This window comes from Trichechus manatus, unplaced genomic scaffold, assembly GCF_000243295.1.
Source record: "Trichechus manatus latirostris isolate Lorelei unplaced genomic scaffold, TriManLat1.0 scaffold00220, whole genome shotgun sequence".
Classification (NCBI taxonomy): domain Eukaryota; kingdom Metazoa; phylum Chordata; class Mammalia; order Sirenia; family Trichechidae; genus Trichechus; species Trichechus manatus.
This window is the reverse complement of record NW_004444156.1, coordinates 1,741,917-1,763,680: the sequence shown is the minus strand read 5'-3', so window position 1 is coordinate 1,763,680 and position 21,764 is coordinate 1,741,917. Positions and strand designations below refer to the sequence as shown.

At 37.8% G+C, this 21,764-nt stretch overlaps 1 protein-coding gene across 6 annotated transcripts in view; it reads right to left on the bottom strand.

Annotated features, from left to right (window-relative positions):
• Positions 1-21,764, bottom strand: part of NEK1 (NIMA related kinase 1) — a 170,868-nt gene that overhangs the window by 129,715 nt on the left and 19,389 nt on the right. For all 6 annotated transcript variants that reach the window (XM_023742846.1, XM_023742844.1, XM_023742845.1 and 3 more), the window contains 7 exons: positions 20,421-20,504; positions 16,757-16,824; positions 16,535-16,621; positions 14,177-14,231; positions 11,998-12,198; positions 9,562-9,622; positions 5,877-6,034 (listed from right to left, as the gene is read on the bottom strand). In XM_023742846.1, coding sequence (XP_023598614.1) covers positions 5,877-6,034; positions 9,562-9,622; positions 11,998-12,198; positions 14,177-14,231; positions 16,535-16,621; positions 16,757-16,824; positions 20,421-20,504 — 714 coding nt within the window. The remainder of the gene's footprint in view (positions 1-5,876; positions 6,035-9,561; positions 9,623-11,997; positions 12,199-14,176; positions 14,232-16,534; positions 16,622-16,756; positions 16,825-20,420; positions 20,505-21,764) is intronic.

The window sequence follows — 21,764 nt, the reverse complement described above, 5'->3', positions numbered from 1 at the left end:
TCCAAACTCCCTGAGGGACTGAACTGCTGGGCGGAGGGCTGTGGGGCCATGGTCTCAAGGAACATCCAGCTCAACTGGCATAACACAGTTTCTAAAGAAAATGTTCTACATTCGACCTTGGTGAGTAGCATCTGGGGTCTTAAAAGCATGTGAGCAGCCATCTAAGATACTCCACTGGTCTTAGTTACCCCTTCCGGAGCAAGGGAAAATGAAGAAAACAAGACACAAGGGAAAGATTAGTCCAAAGGACTAATGGACCACAGCTACCAAGGCCTCCACCAGACTGAGTCTAGTACAGCTAGATGGTACCCGGCTACTACCACTGACTGCTCTGACCGGGATCACAACAGAGGGTTCTGGACAGAGCTGGAGAAGGATGTAGAACAAAATTCTAACTCACAAAAAAAAAAAGCCAGATTTACTGGTCTAAAGGAGACTGGAGAAACCCCAAGAGTATGGCCCCCAGACACTCTTTAGCTCAATGGTGAAGTCACTTCCGAGGTTCACCGTTCAGCCGGGGATTGGACAGCCCTATAAAACAAAATGGGACTAATGTGGCACAGCAGTCCAGGGACAAGGACTAGAGGGCAGAAGGGGACAGGAAAGCTGGTGATAGGGAACCCAAGGTTGAGTAAGGGGAGTGTTGATGTGTAGTGGGGTTGTTAACCATTGTCATAGGGCAACAGGTGTACTAACTGTAAACTGTTTTGTTCTGTAAACCTTCATCTAAAAGTGAGAACAGTAGCACAATCAGAAGAGTGTAGTCGATGTCACTGAACTGTGCATGTAGAAATTTTTGAAACGGGGTTGTTAACCAATGTCATAAAACAATATGTGTACTACTGTTTAATGAGAAACTATTTGTTCTGCAAACCTTCACCTGAAGTACAATTAAAACAAAAAAAAAGAAAAATTAATAACCTTCCAAAACAGAAAGCATCAGGCCTAGATGGTTTCACTGGTGAATTCTAGCAAACATTTAAGGAAGAAATGATAATAATTCTCTACAATCTCTTCTAGAAAATAGAAGCAGAGGGAGTAGCTCCTAACTCATTTTCTATGAGCCTAGCATTATCCTAATACTAAAACCAGATAAAGACATCACAAAAAACAAAAAAAACCAACATCTCTCATGAACAGAGATGCAAAAGTCCTCAAAAAATATTAGCACAGCAAAACCAGCAAGGTGCAAAAAGAATTATACACCATGACCAGGTGAGACTTATTCCAGACACGCAATGCTGGTTCATCCTTCGGAAACCAGTTCATGTCATCCATCACATCAATACGCTATAGCAGAGAGCACGTGCAGGTCCAAGAGGGGAGAGTCCACGAGGGGAGACGTCCGAGGACAGCGCTCTTGAGCACTTTAGCATTCAGAGGTCAGGGAGGTGAGGAGGGCTTGTGGAGGAGGCTGAGAAGGAGCAGCCGACGAGGCAGGAGGAGAACCGGAAGAATGGAATACTTTGGACTCAGGTGAAGAAGATGTTTAAAGTAGGGCAAAATCAAGTGAATCAAAAACCGAGGAAGAAGAGAAAGACCCCTGGATTTAGCCACAGAGAGATCACTGACGTCCTTAACCAGACTTAACACTGTGCCACCAGGGCCCCTCTCTTGCAGGCGCTGTGCGACAGTAAGCCCTGAGGAGAGAGTTCAGGAGAAAGTGGGAAGAGGGAAACTGGAGGCTGCTAGTATGGCACTGCTTGGGAAGTTCTGTTGTTGAAGGGAGCAGAGAAACAGGGAAGTAGCTGTAGGAGATGTGGGAAATAAGCGAAGGTGTTTTTATAAGATTAAAGACACAAGATACCTGCTTGCTAACGGGAATGATTCAGTAGAGAGGGAAAAATACAAGGATGCGGGAGAGAGAAAGTGAAGCTCTTTACAGGCAAAAGAGAACAGTACATAGGTCACAAGTGGTGGTGATGACCCTCGATGGGAATAAAGACGGTTCAGTTAAAGTGAAAGGAAAAATGGCAGGACATTTGGAAACAGATGTGACTTGTTGGCAGAAGTGGTGGTGGGGAAGTATTCTTCCAATCACTTCTATTTTCTTAGTGAAATAGGAAGCAAGGTCATTAGCCTAAAGCTGGTAAGAAATAATCATCTACAAAGCGGGAGAGAGTTGAGAAAATATAGCATGCGGCCAGAAGGTGCTCACTTGACATTACTGGTTATAAATTTAAAGTGAGACCAGTCAGAACTGGTGTATGCTTTCTCCAGCCACGTTCCCCTGCCTATCTCAGGCACAGAAGAAGTGAAGAGCTGGACTTCACCAACCTAGGTTTTTTCCAGATGATATGTCATAATGGAAGAGAGAGGCAAGAGTCGTGAGGTTTTGGAAATTATAACGAGAAAACACGGAATTTAAGCCAGGTAAGGAAAATAAAAAGAAGGGAATGAGGGACAATGCAAAAAGCGGTAGGATCAATGGATCCTAAAGGAGCAAAGAGGTTTTGGAAAGAGAGACCTAGAGAAACGAGCTGGAAGTACAGGACTAGTGCTCAGAAAGTAGGATGCTTATAACCGAGACTCTGAGAAGTTGCTGGTACTAATGATGACAAATTCAACGGCATGACTACAGGTGAGAGTTCTGAGATGAAAGACAAGGTCATTGAAAGAGAATGATCAACAAAATGAAGGGCCACATCTTATCAAAAGGATCATCTGTTTGACACTAAGATCACCAGGAAATTTGACGGTGTTGGGAAGAGTGACAGTGACTCAGGTGTATCAAGAACGGGTACCAGGGGATACAGGCAGGGAGCAAAAGCTCAGAGCTGGGGGTTTTACCAAGCATGGAGAGTACAGCAATGAGAAGCAAGGGAAATATCTCCTTCACCTCTAGACTCAGTGGTATAAAAGGATCTGAGAGAAAACAGTCCCCACTTAAGAGAACTGCAGGATAGTGTGTTCAGGAATGAGTCAAATTCTAGAGTAAAAAGGTGAAGACAATCTTTAGAAGTCTGCTGTTGTTGTGTGCCGTCGAGTTGATTCTGACTCATAGTATCCCTACAGGACAGAGCAGAACTGCCCCATAGGGTTTCTGGGGCTACGGGAGCAGATCACCAGGTCTCTTCTCCCCTGGAGCAGCTGCTGTGTTTGAACCACTGACCTTTTGGTTAGCAACTGAGTGCTTAACCATTGTGCCACCAGGACACCTCTTCAGAAATTTAGAACATAGGAATTTTGTTGATAATGTACTAAGAGGGCCTTGTGGAAGAGTTTAGGAGTTATGTTGAGAAATGGAGGCCAGATTATGGGATGCCCGGAGCCTTGTGGAGATGAGAGTCTAGGTTATGAGGTAAAGCCTCTTGTGGTGACTAAATAGGAATAAAGGGTATGTTGGAATTGGTCCATTTAGGGCTTAATGAATATAACTTCCCCCTCAAAAAAAGAGATAAAACAGTGTTAGGGATTGAACTATGTCCCCCCACAAATATGTGTCAACTTGGCTAGGTCATGATGCCCAGTATTGTGTGGTTGTCCTCCATTTTGTGATGTTGTTATTCTGTGCTGTAAATCCTAACCTCTATGATGTTAATGAGGATTAGAGGCAGTTACGTTAACGAGGCAGGATACAATCTATGGGATTAGGTTGTATCTTCAGTCAATCTCTTTTGAGACATAAAAGAGAGAAGCAAGCAGAGAGGAGAGGGACCACCAGGAAAGAAGAGCCAGGAGCAGAGCGTATCCTTTGGACCCACGGTCCCTACACTGAGATGCTCCTAAATCAGGGGAAGATTGATGACAAGGACCTTCCCCCAGAACTGACAGAAAGACAAAGACTTCCCCTGGAGTTTCCACCCTGAATTCTGACTCCTAGCCTCCTAGACTGTGAGAGAATAAATTTCTGTTTGTTAAAGCCATCACCTTGTGGTATTTCTGTTATAGCAGCACTAAATAACTAAGATAAACAGGTGTATCAATTTATTGTTCTTTAGCTCCAAATCCACCTTTCACTGTCCTGCTTGTGATACTGGAGCTGGATGAGTCAGGTCCCCAACTAATGACAACCCCACACGCAATGGAACAAAATGCTGCCCGGTCCTCATGATCAGTTGCGGATTGGATTGCTGTGATCCACAGGGTTTTCACTGGCTGATTTTTCAGAAGTAGATCACCAGGAGTTTCTTACTAGTCTGTCTTAGTCTAAAAGCTTCACTAAAACCTGTTCAGCGTCATACAGCAACATGCAAGCCTCCACTGACAGACAGGTGGTAGCTGCACTTGTGCACTGGTCAGGAATTCAACCTGGGTCACCTGCATGGAAGGCGGGAATTCTACCATGGAACCACCAATGCCCCACCCCCCCCGCCCCAATGTTAAGCTTTGTTAATAGACGATACTGGAGGAACAGTGTAGAAGGAAAGGTGTGCTTTCCTTTCTTCTTTACTGCAACATGCAGGACACATGGTGCACTTGCCTGCAGGCAGCTTCCGGGAGAGTCTGCCAGAGCCTCTGCCAGCTTCCCAGTGAGTTCATCAGCACTCCCGGGGATGACTTCCTAGTGAGTTCTGCTCGTGTTCCAGCCAGCCTCTCTGCGAGCTTCAGCAGCACTCCTGGGGATAGCTTCCTAGTGAGTTCAGCAGCACTCCTGGGGATGACTTCCTAGTGAGTTCTGCTCGTGTTCCAGCCAGCCTCTCTGCGAGCTTCAGCAGCACTACCACGGACAGCTCAGCAGGATCTCCACAGTCCACTTCCAGCCAGGTCCACTGACACCTCAGCAGGCTTCCCAGTAAATTCAACAGCCCCCCAACTGACTTCCTGGTACATTTTGCTAGCATTCCAGGCAACCTCCCAGAGAGTTTCAGCAGTATTCCGACAATCTACAGCAGCATGGCCTCCTGGCGCATGTCATTAGCCATGTGGGGTCATTTCCAGGGGGCCTGTGGCACTTCAGTGAACTCCATCATCCATCGGGCTGCAGCCATACCTTCTCCAGTAAGGTCTGATCACAGCCCTAAGGGTGGGGCTGCGAGGATCTTCCAGAACTTTTTTCCTCTTTGGGCCCTCTGCCTCAGCACTAGGAATAGGAGCCGCTTCCCGTACCTGCTATCCCGGTATTCCTTAGCGTTCTCTTTATCTCTTAAAGATTAAGCCCCTAAAAATAGTTAATAATTATTTATATTAAAGTTTCCCTATACAAATTATTGTTTACATTAAGTTTCCTGATTGGATGCTGACTGACACTTATCTGAAGATCAATTTATAGTAATCATTTTGAACTGTTCTATGATAAATTTTAACCAAAGTGACTGATTGTTTCTATTGTAAAGTTCATCTAACAGCAGTATGAAGTTTATCTAACAGTACCGAAGTATGTATGTATGTGTGTGTATATATATATACACATATATGTAATACAAAACAGGCCCCATACACCAAAATATGCAGATACTAATGTGAAGAAAAATCTCAAATTCCTGCAACTAATACTCTGTGTATTTTTGGGCATGTCACATAAGTGCTAAGGTCTTGATTTTTTCATCTGAAATATGACAGAATAGACAACATGATCATGCCCCTTCCAGCTCTATGATTTTGATTTATTTATCTGACTGTGAATTCTCAAATACAAAATTTCCCGAGATTTTTATCATGTATATCACAGATATTTACTACTTTTACAAACAAAAACAAAAGGCTTTGCTTAGATTGTTCAAAATTTTTTCACTTATGCCATTTTCTTTTTACTGAACCAACTACTTGATGTTTCTACTACTTAATTTATCTACTTAATGTGTCTTTATGACTTTTGTAAGGCTTATTTTTAGAACACTGGTACATCCTATGAATACAAGATAACTGAAATGAGCTGCAATAAAATAAGGTTAAATTGATTTGCTACTAACATATGGTGTGTAACATGATCATACCTGTTTATGTTTTTGGAGTGGTTTCTTTTCGTGTAATTTTTTAGGTACCTCTCCATATTTCTTAGACGTTAAAGGTACTCCATATTTAGCAGCAGGCTTGGTAATTTTCTGAGCAGGCACAACAGACGCTAAGCTTTGCCCTGAGGCTGGTCTTTTGGCTACATAAAAAGAAAGAGAGTTTTTTTTTCAGTAGTTCCTTACGTTAAATCTTTAATTTGAAAATTCTTCAAGACTACTTTTTTTGTTTTTACAATTATTGGCAGCATTTAATCTGAAACTTTCATCAAAAACCTTATTTATTCCTTAGCACATGTTAATGCCTTCATTATAACTATTTTACATTGAAGCCACTTTTTGAAAGAAGCAAAAAGCCACATTTCTCTAAAATGTTGAAATTTCTCATACATAAAAAAAATTTTCTAAAATTGACTGCGGTGATGATTATGCATATTGAGGAATATTACTAAAATCACCGAATTGTATACTTTAAATAGGTCAATTATATGGTATGTGAACTACATCTCAATAAAGCTGTTAAATAATAAATTATTTTAAAAAATAACAATCATTGTTTTAGAAATACTTTCAAAATCAGAATATAAACTTCAATATCGTTAGTTAAATATTCATTCCATTACTATGAGCAACTTTAATATTTTCTTCCATATATACTGAAGACAGTCTATATTTACAGACCTGTTGAAGAACACTTTAAAACAATCAGTATAGGTAAGGGTCCCATGAAACGGACACCTTTATATGCTCAGGTGGGAATACAAATCAGTCAAACTTTTTGGAGGGCAAGGTACATCAAGAGCTGATTTTAAAGAAACAATCAGAAACACAAAAATTGATACACAAGGATGAACCCTGCAGTATTATTTATTTAACCCTACTGATGCCTAAACATGGCTCAGTTTTAAAGCAATGATAAGTTCAAGAACAACCATTAAACTAATTAAAAGGAGCCTCGTGGCGCAAGCGATCTGTGACTGACTGCTAACCAAACGGTTGGTGGTTCAATTCCACCCAGTAGCTCCTTGGAAGTAATATCCGGCAATGTGCTTCCATAAGGATTACAGCCAAGAAAACCCCATGGAGCAGTTCTACTCTGTAACACATGGGGTCACCATGAGTCGGGGGCCGAATCGGTGGGGGCTAACAACGACAATTAAAAAGACATTCTACTGTCTATTCACATCTCTCAAAGGCTATTAAAGGAGGTCAGAAAGTAATTCACATCAACCCTAACCAAAACCGTCTTTCCTCTCCAAGTTTCCACAGCCACTAAGGTACCTCTCTGCTTAAACTCCCTCACAGCCTGAGGAGCAGCTTTCTTCCTCTTCAGCCTGCTCTCTATCTCAGGATTTTATTACATGCTAAATCAATTTAAATCGACCTCTTCTAGCAAGTAGTCTTCCATTTAGGAAGTGAAAGGAGAGGAAAATGTTAATGTGTAATCTACTATGAAATGTCACCATTAAACTCAGTTCTCTAAAGAATAATTTTTAGAAAATGTTCACAATATACTATTGTGAGTTAAAAGAAACAAAACAGAAATTATCTGTGTTGATAATTTAGCTAAAAGAAACAATAAAAAATGATCCCCAATCCGAGTTTTCATATGTCATCATAGAAAAAATATATCAAATATAACAGTGAGTGTTGAGATTGGGGATAATTTTTATTTTGCCCTTTTTAGTTTTAAAACTGAACACATATTATTCATATAATTTAGTAAACTTTTATAAAAACAAAACTAATATTAGCCATTTGGCTGGCACTTTTAGAGATTCACAAGTAATTTGTGTTGATGATTTAAGGCTATACAGTGTGGTGGGTGAGGTTTTCCAAACACATACTCTAACCCATTCTAACCAGCAACTAGGATATATGGTGGGAAAGAAAGATTTCCCCTTAAGAGTTCAACTATAAAACCAAATCAAAGCATACACATACAAATAACAATACTGTAACCTGGCCAAAAGAAATACAGTGTATGCTGTAAAAGGAGCTAGAGGCACAAAACGAGAGAAAATGAGGGTCTAAGGGTCTTTACGTGGAGCCCTTGGGTTGCTCAAATGGTTCAGTGCTCAACTACTAGACGTAAGGTTGGCAGTTCAAACCCACCCAGAGGTACCTTGGAAGACAGGCCTGGTGATCTGCTTCTGAAAGGTCACAACCCTGAAAATCCTATGGAGCAGTTCTACTCTGCACACGTAGGGTTGACTCTACAGCAAGTAGTCATAACAGCAAAAGTGTCCTTCAGAAAGGCCAGGTCCAGCTGACCTCCCCGAGAACACATCGCCACACCACTTCCAGTGTATACGGCTTCACGTTTACGAAGCGGCCCTTATTTTTATTCACTGACTCAAAATCAAAATACACTAGAACATGCAAAGCATTATATTTGAAAAACAATACACTTCTCAAATCTTAAGTAACTTCTACTGATTTTAGAAATTCATTCTGAAATCATTATATGTAGAAAAAATATAATTTCTCCAACATATGTATATACATACATACAGTATATAACCACATCCACAATCCTACAAATATTCTAACACAATTGGCCACATTAAAAGAAAGTCTAGGCTTAGTAAGGTGCCTGACTTCACATTCACTTACCTTTTCAAAAATTTTAAAATATGAAGTATTTCTCAAAGGATAATATTCTACATGAAGATTTATACCTAACTAGGACATGTCATAACATTCTATAACAATGTTCTCAGAATGTCAGCTAAGCATCTGATAAAGACGCAAGACAATAAACATTTATATAAGACAGATAAGAAATGAAATTTTGTTATTAATTCATCGCCGTGTATCAAATACTTTAAAGGTGTTTTTCCTCCGGATTAAATTTATCCTACCAAAAACCAAATCAAACCCCACTGCTGTCGAGTTGATTCCAACACATAGTGACCCTATAGGACAGAGAACTGCCCCATAGGGTTTCCAAGTCTGTCAATCTGGTTTTTTTTTTTTTTAAATTGTGGTTTAGGTGAAAGTTTACAGCTCAAGTCAGCTTCTCATCCAAAAATTTATACACACGTTGTTATGTGACCCTAATTGCTCTCCCTATATTGTGACCGCATATTCCTCCTTTCTGCCCGATTTCCCGTGTCCATTCAACCAGCTCCTATCAGTCTCTGCCTTCCCATCTCGCCTCCAGACAGGAGCTGCCCATTTAGTCTCATGTATCTACTTGAGCTAAGAAGCACACTCTTCACGAGTATCATTTTATGTCCCATAGTCTAGTCTATTCTTTGTTTGAAGAGTTGGCTTCGGGAATGGTTTTAGTTCTGGGTTAACAGAGAGTCCAGAGGCCATGTCTTCTGGGGTCCCTCCAGTCTCAGTCAGACCACTGAGTCTGGCCTTTTTACTAGAATTTGAGTTCTACACCCCACTTTTCTCCTGCTCCATCAGGGACTCCCTGTTGTGTTCAAGGCTGTCAATCTTTATGGAAGCAGACTGCCACATCTTTCTCCTGGAGAGCTGCTGGTGGTTTTGAACTGCCAACCCTTCAGTTAGCAGCCAAGCACTTTAACCACTGTGCCACCAAGGCTCCAAATCTATCCTGCAATTATCCCAAATTATTATATCTACGTGTATCAGTAGTATAATTAGCTTTGATTATTGCAAATAGGTAGAAGGCCTCAAATTAAATTTCATTTACCTGGTACAGGCTGTGCGCCAAGCTTTTGAAATGTTTTTAGACAAAATTCTTCTGCGATAAGCTTAGATTGAAGGGGGGGAAAAAGGTTACAAAAGATGTTAAATTTCCAAAATAAAAAAACCACACCATTAATCAGAATACATTTTTTTCTTTCCTTTTTCAGTCACAACTATGTTGTCAAATAAACTGTAACAACTAAAACCAATTCATCCATTCACCAAATTCCTCTCACGACGTTCCCTCCCAATCTCACCAATTTATTACTTTCCTAGACAGTTTCTTCTCAAATTAATCTAACACCCCACATAGCCCTCCACATGCTGCTCATCGTTCCATCTCTCAGCAATTTAACACAATGACCTTCTATCTGGAATGATCTCTCTCTTCTATGCATATCCATACCCCTCATTAACTTCAAAACTGCTAAAGAGTCATTTCATTATTAAAAGCTCCTGACTCTTCAGGGTATAATGACACTTTGTTTTTGAGTGGCATTTGCTGCTTTAATGAAGAAGGTTATGACAATCTGCAAAGGCATCCATTTCATCTGTGGACCCCTGCTAACCCACGGCTGCCACGTGACTGGTCTGATTCTCACTATACAAGAGTATGTCACCCCCACCTGGCATCGCCTCTCGGCTCTTTCTAGGAGAGGGTCACGGCACCTGTGACAGTCCTGAAACAATGGCTCAGGGGAATAACGGTTCCATCATATGGGATTTTCATTTCCTATTAGAGAGATACGGAACTGAAAACACCTCTCTAAACCTACTCATCACTACTGAGATGGTGGACACTGAAATTATGGCTCTAGACACCACAATAGTCACAAACAAAGAAGGGTGTGTGCCCTCAGTGGCAAGAACTGCTGTACCCATTTTCCTAGTGAGTAAGGGCTTATCCATGGTTTGTCATGCCACATGCAAGAAGCTGCCAGGTTGTACAAACCTGAGAAGTGGGCCATGAATGTGGGGGTGAAAACCCTGTACAGCGCATTGAAATGATAGCTCATGGTCCATGTGTTGCAGTAAAGCTCATAAATTGTTTCAAAATTGTAGCCTGAAGAAATGTATCACAAACTTTCTCAACTGGCTACTAAATAACTAATAAACAGTAGAAAATAAATCTTAACAAGATAAAAAGTTTTCATGAAGAATTAAATGCAAGGGGCGCTCAAACAGCACTGAGGGAGTATGTATATACCAACCATCTACTGTCAAATGCTCCATTGTTAATAATCATAATCTGCCCTTTTTGCTCTCCACACTTTAAGTTTTGAGTACATCAGACTTGAATTGTTTCTCTTTCTTTGCTAGCTAGTTGAATTCCAACACTTCAGCCTTGAAACTCTATGTCCTCACAGCTGGTATTGGGGAGAGGGGGGCTCAGCAAGACAAAGAGAAACCATTATTTTCTTCTCTAGTAGCTGCCAAAAAACGATGGAGTATGCACCATGAATCTGTCCTTGCAAATGTTATTTATAACAAAGAAGTCTTGTGAGACACCCACATTTCAGAGACTGTTGCCATGTCCTAGACAAGTAATCTTTAACCTTCAAATTCTGACTGGATGTCTTACTAATATAGTCTCCTGGTAGTAATAGTTAAATCCACATCTCTGTGTTCCAAAGAGTAATTGTTTAGATGACTTTTCTGTCAAGCCAGGATACACTTCCTTCTTCTCGCACAACATATAAAAGTAACAAATCTATGATTTTGCTAGATATCTCATTTACAGACGAACTTAATAGTGATTATTTACATCAGCAAAAGTCACACTAAACATAACCATAAAATAATTTGAACCTCAGTTGATCACATTTATATGAATAACTTATGCTAATGATTTGATATAGATTTCTTATAAATCCTGTCAAATCAAAATTTAATTCAACTCAACAAGTATTTATTATGTACCTACATGCAAGTTCTAGAGGAAAAATATGTATCAGTAATCTATTACACATATATATAAAAGCTTGTAGAACAATGGTTTTCAAGTGTTTTCCTATTAAATAGAATATTACTATAATTATATCAATATTAGTATAAGTTAATGTTGTTGTACTGATATTGAATATATATTGAATACTTATATGTTAGACATTACGTACATTATCATTTTTAATTTTCATGACAACCTTATGATATAAATATATTTACAATCCCCACTGTTCATACGTGTGGAAAGTGAGGCACAGAAAGATTTAATAATTGTACAGTTAGTAACCCAAGAGACAGAGGAACAATTCACAACTAGAAGGCAAACAGGAAGGGGAAGAGCTCTATCGGAGTGGAAAGTGACCCCAGTGCAGTTAGAAAAAGGCAGTCCATCCCCCTAAGGTTCTGATGTGCTCCTTCCGAAAGGGAGGGCACCTCCTAGTTAAACACCATACCCTGAAGTTACATTTTAATTATAAAGTAAAAAAAAGCATACCTGAGGAGGGAGAAACTTTTCAATGCGCTTCGCTATAAACCCCTTCTCCAATATGGAGTTGACTGATGGTCTATCCCTAGGATTTCTTTTAAACAGCTGAGAGAGCAGGCTGCGGAGCTCATAGGAATAATGCAAAGATACGGGTGGAAAAGACCCAGATATTATCTTCAGTACCAGGTTTTTCATGTTTCCAGCTTCAAACTAAAATCCAGAAAATAAAGTAATATACATGAAACTTACATAAACCGAAATTGGCACTATCAGCAATGAGAACGAGTTCTTTTCCTATCAATATAGGAGAGAAATGCAATCCTCTTCCAAATATTTTCATCACCACTTGCTCTCCAGAGCAAGGTTCACTTGCTTATCTATTAACATATTCCAAAGAGAGTATCAGTCTGCATAAAATAAAATGCCCCCGTGTAATAACTAAAATAAGAAATTAACTACAGAACTGAAAGTCCTCGGGGATAATACAATACATTAAAGGAGCAATTCTCTAAATTACATTTCTCTGTTCATTTCTACTATGTTGTATGAGTTATGCTCCTAAAAGCCATGTAATCAGCAACATGGGCAATATCCTAAGGGGGAATACAAGCTATATCTACCGGAATATGTACTTTATGAACATGTATTTCAATATGAAACACAATATGAACACTAATTAACTAAAATCAAAGAAAACAGAAGTGGGGCGGTTTAAAATCTAATGATTTCATTTTGAAAGAAAGTAGTTGTTGACTCTTCCAATAAAACAGTTTAAACAGCTGAGCACTACATTAAGAAAGCAAAATATGCTTTAAATTATATCACTTATAAAAGTGGTTACATAAATTATAAAAGAGCTCTGTTAAGTGGTAAGCTCTTCCTAGCACATTTTAATTATGTAATTCCAACTTATAAAAATTTGTGTACAATTCAATCTTCCAGAAACATCTTGGCAACTACAAAGGAATTCTAAATGCAGAAAAGATCTGGTTCTTTGTTCGTTCACTACAGTGAATTTTCATTTCTCTCTCAATGGACAAGCTCTTAGAAATAAAGAGCAGTGAATTATGTCATTTAACATGACCATTTAAGAGTAAACAATTCCAAAACACAGAAGCAATGGTGACAGAACAATGTAGGTCAAAAGATTAAAAAAAAAGAAAAAAAAGATACACTGGTTTAGACCTAAAACAACTGTGTGTCCCAGAAAACCGGACCAAGTCCTTCCAATGCATTTCTAACAACCACCATCCCACATCACTTTGGCAGTCTATATGTTTTTTTTCTTTTCCTTAAGAAAGAAAAATAAAATCTAAGGCAATACAGTAGAAAAGTATTCAACCATTAAAAAGCATGACAAGAAAAAATACTCCTCTAAACAGCAGCAAGCAATAAAAAAAGGTTATACAACTGTTTATACAGTATAATCAAACTTTTGGAAGAATAATTTGTTTTATAAATAAACCTAAATGAAGCCTAGAAGGAAACAATAAAATATTACAAGAAGTCATTTGGTTGAAAGAATTATTTATTATTTTTATTCACTTCTTTATATTTTTATGTATTTTCTAAAAGTTTCTGTAATGAAAATATTGTATAACCAGCAGGGAAACATACTTCTAAGCAGAATTTAGACTCAACTTACTGAGAACAAAAATTCTCACTCTCTGATGTGTTAATGTTAATGTGCTACTTCAAAAGCAAAAATTTTAATTTCATTTTAATTCAAGAGTATTTAAACAAAATCCCTCAATGAATATTTTGGAGAAACTTATTTAAATAATTTCAATTCCAAATCCAATTACAAATAATTTGGATGTTTTCACAGAATTTGCCAAAATGAAACTAATAAAATTTGCTAAACTAAAACATCAAATTCACAGTAAATGAGTTTAACATTAAGGAGACAGCAAAATCTAAATCTGCCTTTAGAAATAATTTTATGGAAAAAATATGTGTTTAATAACAACAAACATAAAATATGCACATATAACACATGCATGTATGTTAAAGGAAAACCATTTTAAATTTAGGCTTTAGAAAAGAGGAGAAATTTAAAAACTGACTTAGAAGAATTTATTATACTAGAGGGTTATCTGAAAGATGACGTATAATTAAAAATAATAAAAATATGATAGATACTTGTTGATATAAGTAATTTTCTAAAACTTTGGAAACTTAGACTTACTGCGTGTTTCAGTGTGCACATCTCGTAAAGGACACACCCCAGAGCCCATATGTCACTAGAGAAGAGAAAAATAAGAAACTTCCTAAGTATCAGAATTTACTTTTAATTTTTTTTTTCATTTAAAAGAAACTAAAAAACAGCATGAAAATGCTTTGGAAAAAACATGTGTTCTATAAAACATCTCCTTTAAAACTCAAAATCTCAACCAAACCAAATAACAAAAGCAGCTGTTCCAGATTAGAAAAATAATGGTCGGGCAAGGAATTATTTTAAAATTTCATTAAAGAAGTTTAATTTTTAAAAGAACAAAATCAATGAATTTCATGTATATTCTGTTTAGGGATTTTTATTTAGCAAAAGTCAAACAGCTTTATCCAATTTTTATACTGCCATATATTTAAAAAGCATATTAGAAAAATATGCTTTAATGAACATGAAGAAAATACTAATTTACTAAAATTGGTATGAAATAAACCCATGATAGCAACCGAAATATTATGAAAGAGTAAATATATTAATTTATTTAATTCTACTTTAAAAATTTATTTACTTTACCTTCTTTATACAAGGTCTCTCCTTCTTTACCTTTTATTTTAAGATAGGTACTTTTATAATCAGAAAAAATAGTAAAACTATTTCTATTTTCAGGAAAAACAAACTCATCAGAGTTTAGAACTATGATTCCTTAGAAGTTAAAGAAAGCAAAAACTACAACTCCTAAAAGTCGAACTTACTGAAAAGACTAAAATCCATTCTTGAAGTCCTAAGGTTCCCCTCACCGAAACTCTCACAGTCTACATATATAAACTTATAACCCAAAAATATAATTTTGAAGTTCAACTAGAAAAAATTTTCAAATATAATTAAGCCACTGAGGAATTTGTACATGTTACAAACTGCATAGTATAACATAAACATTAAACTAATGACCCTAATAATAAAACATTTTAAAATCTGGCATTTAAAAAATATGCATTTTAATCAGTATAATCAATGATGCTCACCCATTACATTTTTTCTCCCATTACATTTTTCAAAACACTTTACCCCCAGATTAATTTTATCTAAAATTCCCCAAAAGATGACTAAATATATTTCTAACTTAAAGATTGATCTTTTTAAAGGTGATTTATCCACGAGAGACACAAAAATATCATTTAAATGTAAATTTACGTTAGTTCAAAGGAAATGCTGCTATCCTTTAGAATATTCACTAGTGATAAATCCCTACACTGATTTTTTCATTGTAATCAAAACTGATTAAAACAATACACTGCTAGAATGATATCCTCAGCCTGTGCTGCTAGGGTTTGAAACACACCTCTTCCCTCACCCTCAAAAAAAAAAAAAAAACAAAGAAGAAGAGGCAGCAATCATGAACATACGCACTATTGACACTACTCCTTTCCTCCTTTTAGCTTACGTGAGCTCCTTCAAAATTAAGACCGATTTTTCTTGGTTGGGATTTCTCAATTAGAGTGAGATAAAGGATAACTGGAATTCAATGTCAAGATTCCTCTTACCACTCCCATATTACAATCTGTTAGCCATAGCACAGGTGAGTGATTATGAACATGGGACTGGGGGTCAGACTGCTGAGTTTGGATACTGATTCCACCACTTACTAGGCTGAGGGACTCTGAGGAAGCGAACTCTACCTCTTCCGCATATGGCTTCCTTTTAAGAAAAGGAGGAATGATTAATACCTGCATCTCACAAGTTTATGGTGAGGATTAAGGAGTTAATCCATAGAGAGTATTCAAAACACTGCCTGGAATATAGTAAGTGTACAATAAACACTAGATTTTATATGGTCTCTAGGAAGTGACTATTACAAAGAGAAAAACTAAAGAAAGTGCTTTATCTTCTAATCACGACTTAAAAAAACAAAAAGACAAACCCCTTGCCATCGAAATCGATTCTGTCTCATAGAACCTTAAAGGACAGAGTAGAAACGCCTCATAGGGTTTCCAAGGAGCAGCTGGTGGATTAGAACCGCCGACCTTTTGGTTAGCAGCCAAGCTCTTAACCACTGCTCCAATTATGAAAATAATAACATAATTCTTTCTATCATTCGTTCAGCATAATACTGAAATAGCTTCTTTACAATTTCCCTCATCATATACTACAATATATACTACATATATACTTACATGTATATATATACATTTATATATATACTTATACATAAACATTATATATAGTATATATCCATTACATTTACATATTCATTTATTACAGCAATATACACATGGATATTATTAATGCTAGAATACTATTCTGAAGGTTAATAAGTACAGTATAATAGAGAAAGATTTAAAGGCAAATACATCATACAATGAATATCGTTTTAAATACCTTTTATTATTATAAGGCTTGTTTTCACAGATTTCAGGTGACAAGTAGTATGGGGTCCCTATGCAAGTGCGAGCCAGCTCAACAGTACTAGAACAAAAAGAGAATTATTATGGAAGCTTCAGAAGCTGAAGAGATATTATAAATGGTCAGATATGCATTATCATGACTTAAAATATAACTGAAGACATTATATCTACACTAAGTGTATAATGGATATATTACCTATTAAGAACTCTAGCAATTCCAAAATCGCCAAGTTGTATTGTCCCATCTTTGGTTAAAAATATGTTCTATAAAAGACAGAACAAAACAGAAGTATGTTACAGTTCAGTTTTGAGTCAACTTTTTACATAAAAATGAATCCAGTTCAAAAGATATCCACATGCAAATAAAGAATTCAAATCCCTATCTCATACCACACATAAAAATTAACTCAAAGTGGATCATACCTAAATGTAGGAACTAAACTTATGGAAGAAAACACAGGAACAGATCTTTGTGCCCTTAGATTAGACAATGCTTCTTAGATATGTCACCAAAAGCATAAATGACAAAAGAAAAAAAACTAGACTTCATTAAAATCAAACACTTCTGCGCATCAATGACACCACTGAGAAAACGAAAAGAAAAAAAATAAAACCCACAGAATGGGAGAAAATATTTGCAAGCTATGTATCTGACAAGGGGCTTGTATCCAGAACATATAAGGAATTCTTACAATTCAACAACAAAAAGGTAAATAACCCAATTTAAAAATGGACAAAGGCACGTATCGTATGATTCCACTTACAGGAAATGTCCAGAATATATGCTAATCCACAGAGAGAAAAAGTGGAGTAGTGGTCGCCAAGGTCTCAGGGTGGGGAAAATGGAGAGACTGCTTATTGGACACAGGGTTCCTTTTTGGAATCATGAAAATGTTCTGGATTTGAAGAGTGGTGATGGTTTCACAGCTCTATGAATATACTAAAAATTACTAACCTTTACATTTTAAATGAGTGAATTTTATGTATGTGAAATATATCTGCATATAGCTTTTAAAAAAATGAAATTAGATCTCCTCCCCCAAAATAAAACTGTATAAATTCCTAACTATACTAAATGTAACAAATTAACCTTAAATTTTTCCAATAATTTACCCAACTATTTTGCAATCAAAATACAGAGCTCCAAAGCTCTATGAAACAACAGAAGCCAGGAGTCTGTGGAGTAACAAAAACTAAACTCCATATCTCTCAGAAGACTTATGTCAGGCACGTGCTCAATGCCAAAACTGAGAGTGGAGGTAACTGAGATGGAGTCAGATGCAGTGAAATAGGATGAGATGGTGGGTAGTGTTTGGGGCAGGAAAGATGGGGGTCTGGGGCTAGTATCACAGTTCCTTCCCTTCCCGCTCCTCATCCCGGGGTCGGGGCTTTATAGGCAGCTGTAAGCCTATGGTGGGAAGTAAACAGACACACGGCGCTGATACCGGGAACTAACCCCCCTCTGCAGTCCCCACCCTGGGAACCGAGGGGGCCCAAGTAAGGCAGCCATGAAACCTCTGTGCAAAGACAGGCGAGCTACTGGCAAAACACCTCCCACAAAAAGAGCCTGTGTAAAAAAAAAAGAAAAAAAAACTAATACAAAAGAGGAAATCTAATGTGAACAAAAACAGCCAAAATCAACCATCTGAACAGGAATTCACTCCAGATAGAATTAATTTTACAAAAAGCCCCCCAAAAATAAATATATAAATATGGTTATAAAATTACAAAAAGAGATAAATGAAGGACTATCCATCTAAAAAGAATAAGAAATTATGAAACAACAACCAAGCATAAATAAGAACATAAGAAATATGGGGGGGAAAATACAATTAGAAATCTTGGAGAGAAAAAGTACTTATTACAATAAAAAAGTAAATAGACGGGATAAACACTTATTTACACAAAGTTGAAAACGAATTCAGTGTACAAGAAGGCAGGTTGAGGAATTCACCTACAATGAAACAGGGAGAGACAGAGATAAAATATGAAAGAACAAATGAGATCCTTGAAGGGACAGATTCACAAGTTCCAACATGTCTAAAATGAGATCCAGAAAAAGACCATGTAGATAGAGAAAGAGAAACAATATCTGAAAAGATGCAGCTGAACATTTTCCAGAAACGATCAAAAGTACACGGTATAGTAAATGATAACTGAACCTCACCAAGTCACCGCGCTGGAAACAAAAATAAGAAATCATAATGGCTTTAAATTCCTAAAAAAGCAAGAATAGAAGCCAGAAGACAAATGAGCAACGGCTTCAAAATTCTGTAGGAAAACAATGTCTAACCTAGAAGTTTATATCCAAAGTATCATTAAAGTGAAAGAATGAAATAAAGACACCTTCAGACATGCAAAACCTCAAAAAAAATGTATCTTGGACACACCTATGTTTATTGCAGCATTATTCACAATAGCTAAAACACAGAAACACCCTAAGTGCCCATCAACAGATGAATGGATAAGCAAATTATGGCACATACACACTATGGAATACTGCTTGATGATAAAGAACAATGATGAATCTGCCAAACATCGTACAACATGGATGAATCTGGAGGGCATTATGCTGAGTAAAATACGTCAATCACAAAAGAACAAATATTGTATGAGACCACTATTATAAAAACTTAAGAAAAGGTTTACACACAGAAAAAAACAATGTTTGATGGTTATTAGGGAGGAGGGGGTGGGGAGGGGAAATCACTAACTAGATAGTAGACAAGTGTTAACTTTGGTGAGGGGAAAGACAACATATAATATAGGGGAAGTCAGCACAACTCGACCAAGGCAAAGTCATAGAAACTTCCTGGAAACATCCAAACACCTGAGGGACCGAGTTACTGGGGCTGAGGGCTGGGGTCTACGGTCTTGGGGACATCTGGGTCAACTGGCAGAACATAGTTCAAAGAAAATGTTGTACATTCTACTTTGGTGAGTAGTGTCTGGGGTCTTAAAAGCTTGCTAGCAGCCAAGACAGATACATCTATTGGTCCCATCTTGTCCGGAACAAAAACGAATGAAAAAAACCTAAGACACAAGGAAAATATCAGTCCAAAGGACGAAGGGACCACCTGAACCCCATCAGCCTGAGCACAGAAGAAGAAGGTGCCCAGCTACCACCACCGACCGCTCTGACAGGGATCAATAAAGGGTCCTGGACAGCATGGGAAGAAAATGTACAGCAAAGTTCAAATTCAAAAAAAGGCCTGCCTTAACGGTCTGACAGAGGCTGGGGGAATCCCTGAGACAATGCCCCCCCCGCCCCAGACACCTTGCTAACTCAGAACTGAAGCCACTCCCGAAGTCCACCTTTCAGCCAAAGATTAGACAGGCCTATAAAACAAACAATAACACACGAGAGGAACGTGTTTTCTTAGTTCAGTCAAGTATATGAGACCAAATGGGTAACACCTGCCCAATAGGAAAGACAAGCAGGCAGGAAGGAACAGAAAAATTGGACGAATGGACATGGGGAACCGGGGGTGGAAAGGGGGACAGTGCTGACACATTGCAGGGACTGCAACCAATGTCACAAAACAATTTGTGTACAGATTTCTGAATGAGAAACTAACCTGCGCTGTACACTTTCACTTAAAGCATAATAAAATGTATAAAGAAAACATATGTATATCTTGGAGTATATTCCACACACCCATTTTCTGCATTTGTTCCATCACAAAGGGACAATAAACCAAGAAAGAGGAAGATATGGGAAGTGAACAGAAGACCTACCACAGGATGCAGCTGCAGAGGATTTCTAGGATTATAGTGAAGGTGGAAAAGTAAAGGAAGACCAAAACTTTGTGGCTCCAGGCAATGCCGACCCCACGTCCTTAGTGGTAAAATAAGCATACCTGTGATTTTATGTCTCGATGAAGAATTTTTCTATCGTGTACATGTTTCAGGGCCAAACATATCTGTACAAACCAGTCCAAAATCTAGAGGAAAAAAAATCAGAGCTGTCATTTCTTTTAAAATCTACATTTCATAACCAAGTAGTCTTTCCTTGACTATTAAAAGGATTCAGGAATATTTGGGTTTCAGAGGAATAAGTTCTTTAAAATATTTTTAGGTTATAATTTATTTTTAACTTGTAGCCACTAACATTAAATAGAAGGAGCCCTGGTGGCACAGTGGTTAAAGCGTTCAGCTGCCAACCAAAAGGTTGGTGGTTCAAACCCACTAGACACTCTGAGGGAGAAAGATGTGGCAGTCTACTTCTGTAAAGATTACAGTCTTGGGAATCCTATGGGGCAGTTCTACTCTGTCCTACAGGGTTGCTGAGTGGGGATTGACTTGCTAGCAACGGGTTTTTTTGGGTTTTTAACATTAAATGAAGACTCAACCCAAACAGCACTCAGTATGTGCAGGGCAAATTCTAACTCTAAAACGTAAGTCAACGCTACTGAAGCATCTCTCATTAATCAGAATAAAATTGAAGGAAACTTCAAGAGAAGAGCAGAAAATGGAAGTACTTTATATTTAACAGTAGTATGACTGTGGGTGACTCTGGTATTTTACATCTATTTTTGTCTATAATTTTTAAAAAAATATAAATAAAAATCACTAAGGGAAAAAAATCAGCCTGGAAATTCGGACTCTCTCTCTGGCTTTTTTTCCTCACCCCACATTTACCACCCATAAACACTGTCTGGGGATGGCCATTTGGAAGTAAAAAGGCTCAACTTCTACCTCACTCCTAACCTTGGAAACAAGGTAAAAACAGTCCATGGACCATCTTTTAAATATCGTATGAGGGCAGAGATCACTGGAGAATTGTCCAGGGTCCAGGGGAATGTACTTGGTTCTCCTCACTGTTTTCTACTGACTGAAAGTCACAGACTTAGTCAAGTTCCCTACTAAGGTGGGGATTTCTGTCCAGTTGAGAAGCAAACAAAGAAGTATCATTAAAGAGAACAGCTTGAGTATTTAGACAATGACCTTGATTCATGGGTCTTCCTGTCCCCACTTCCATTCTAGAAATGGATACAACCATGTGAACTGATGCTAACCTACAGACTACAACAGAGTTGGCCTTTACTCTCTAAGTTTTTCTGCTTCAAAGCGTAGACAGTGTAGGATGTTACTGTTTAAAAGGCTTTGTCTCAGGCCCAGAAGGCAGAAGGGGAGTAGGAAGCTGATGATAGGGAACACAAAATAGAGTAAGGATATTGTTGATGTGTTGTGAGATTGTTAAC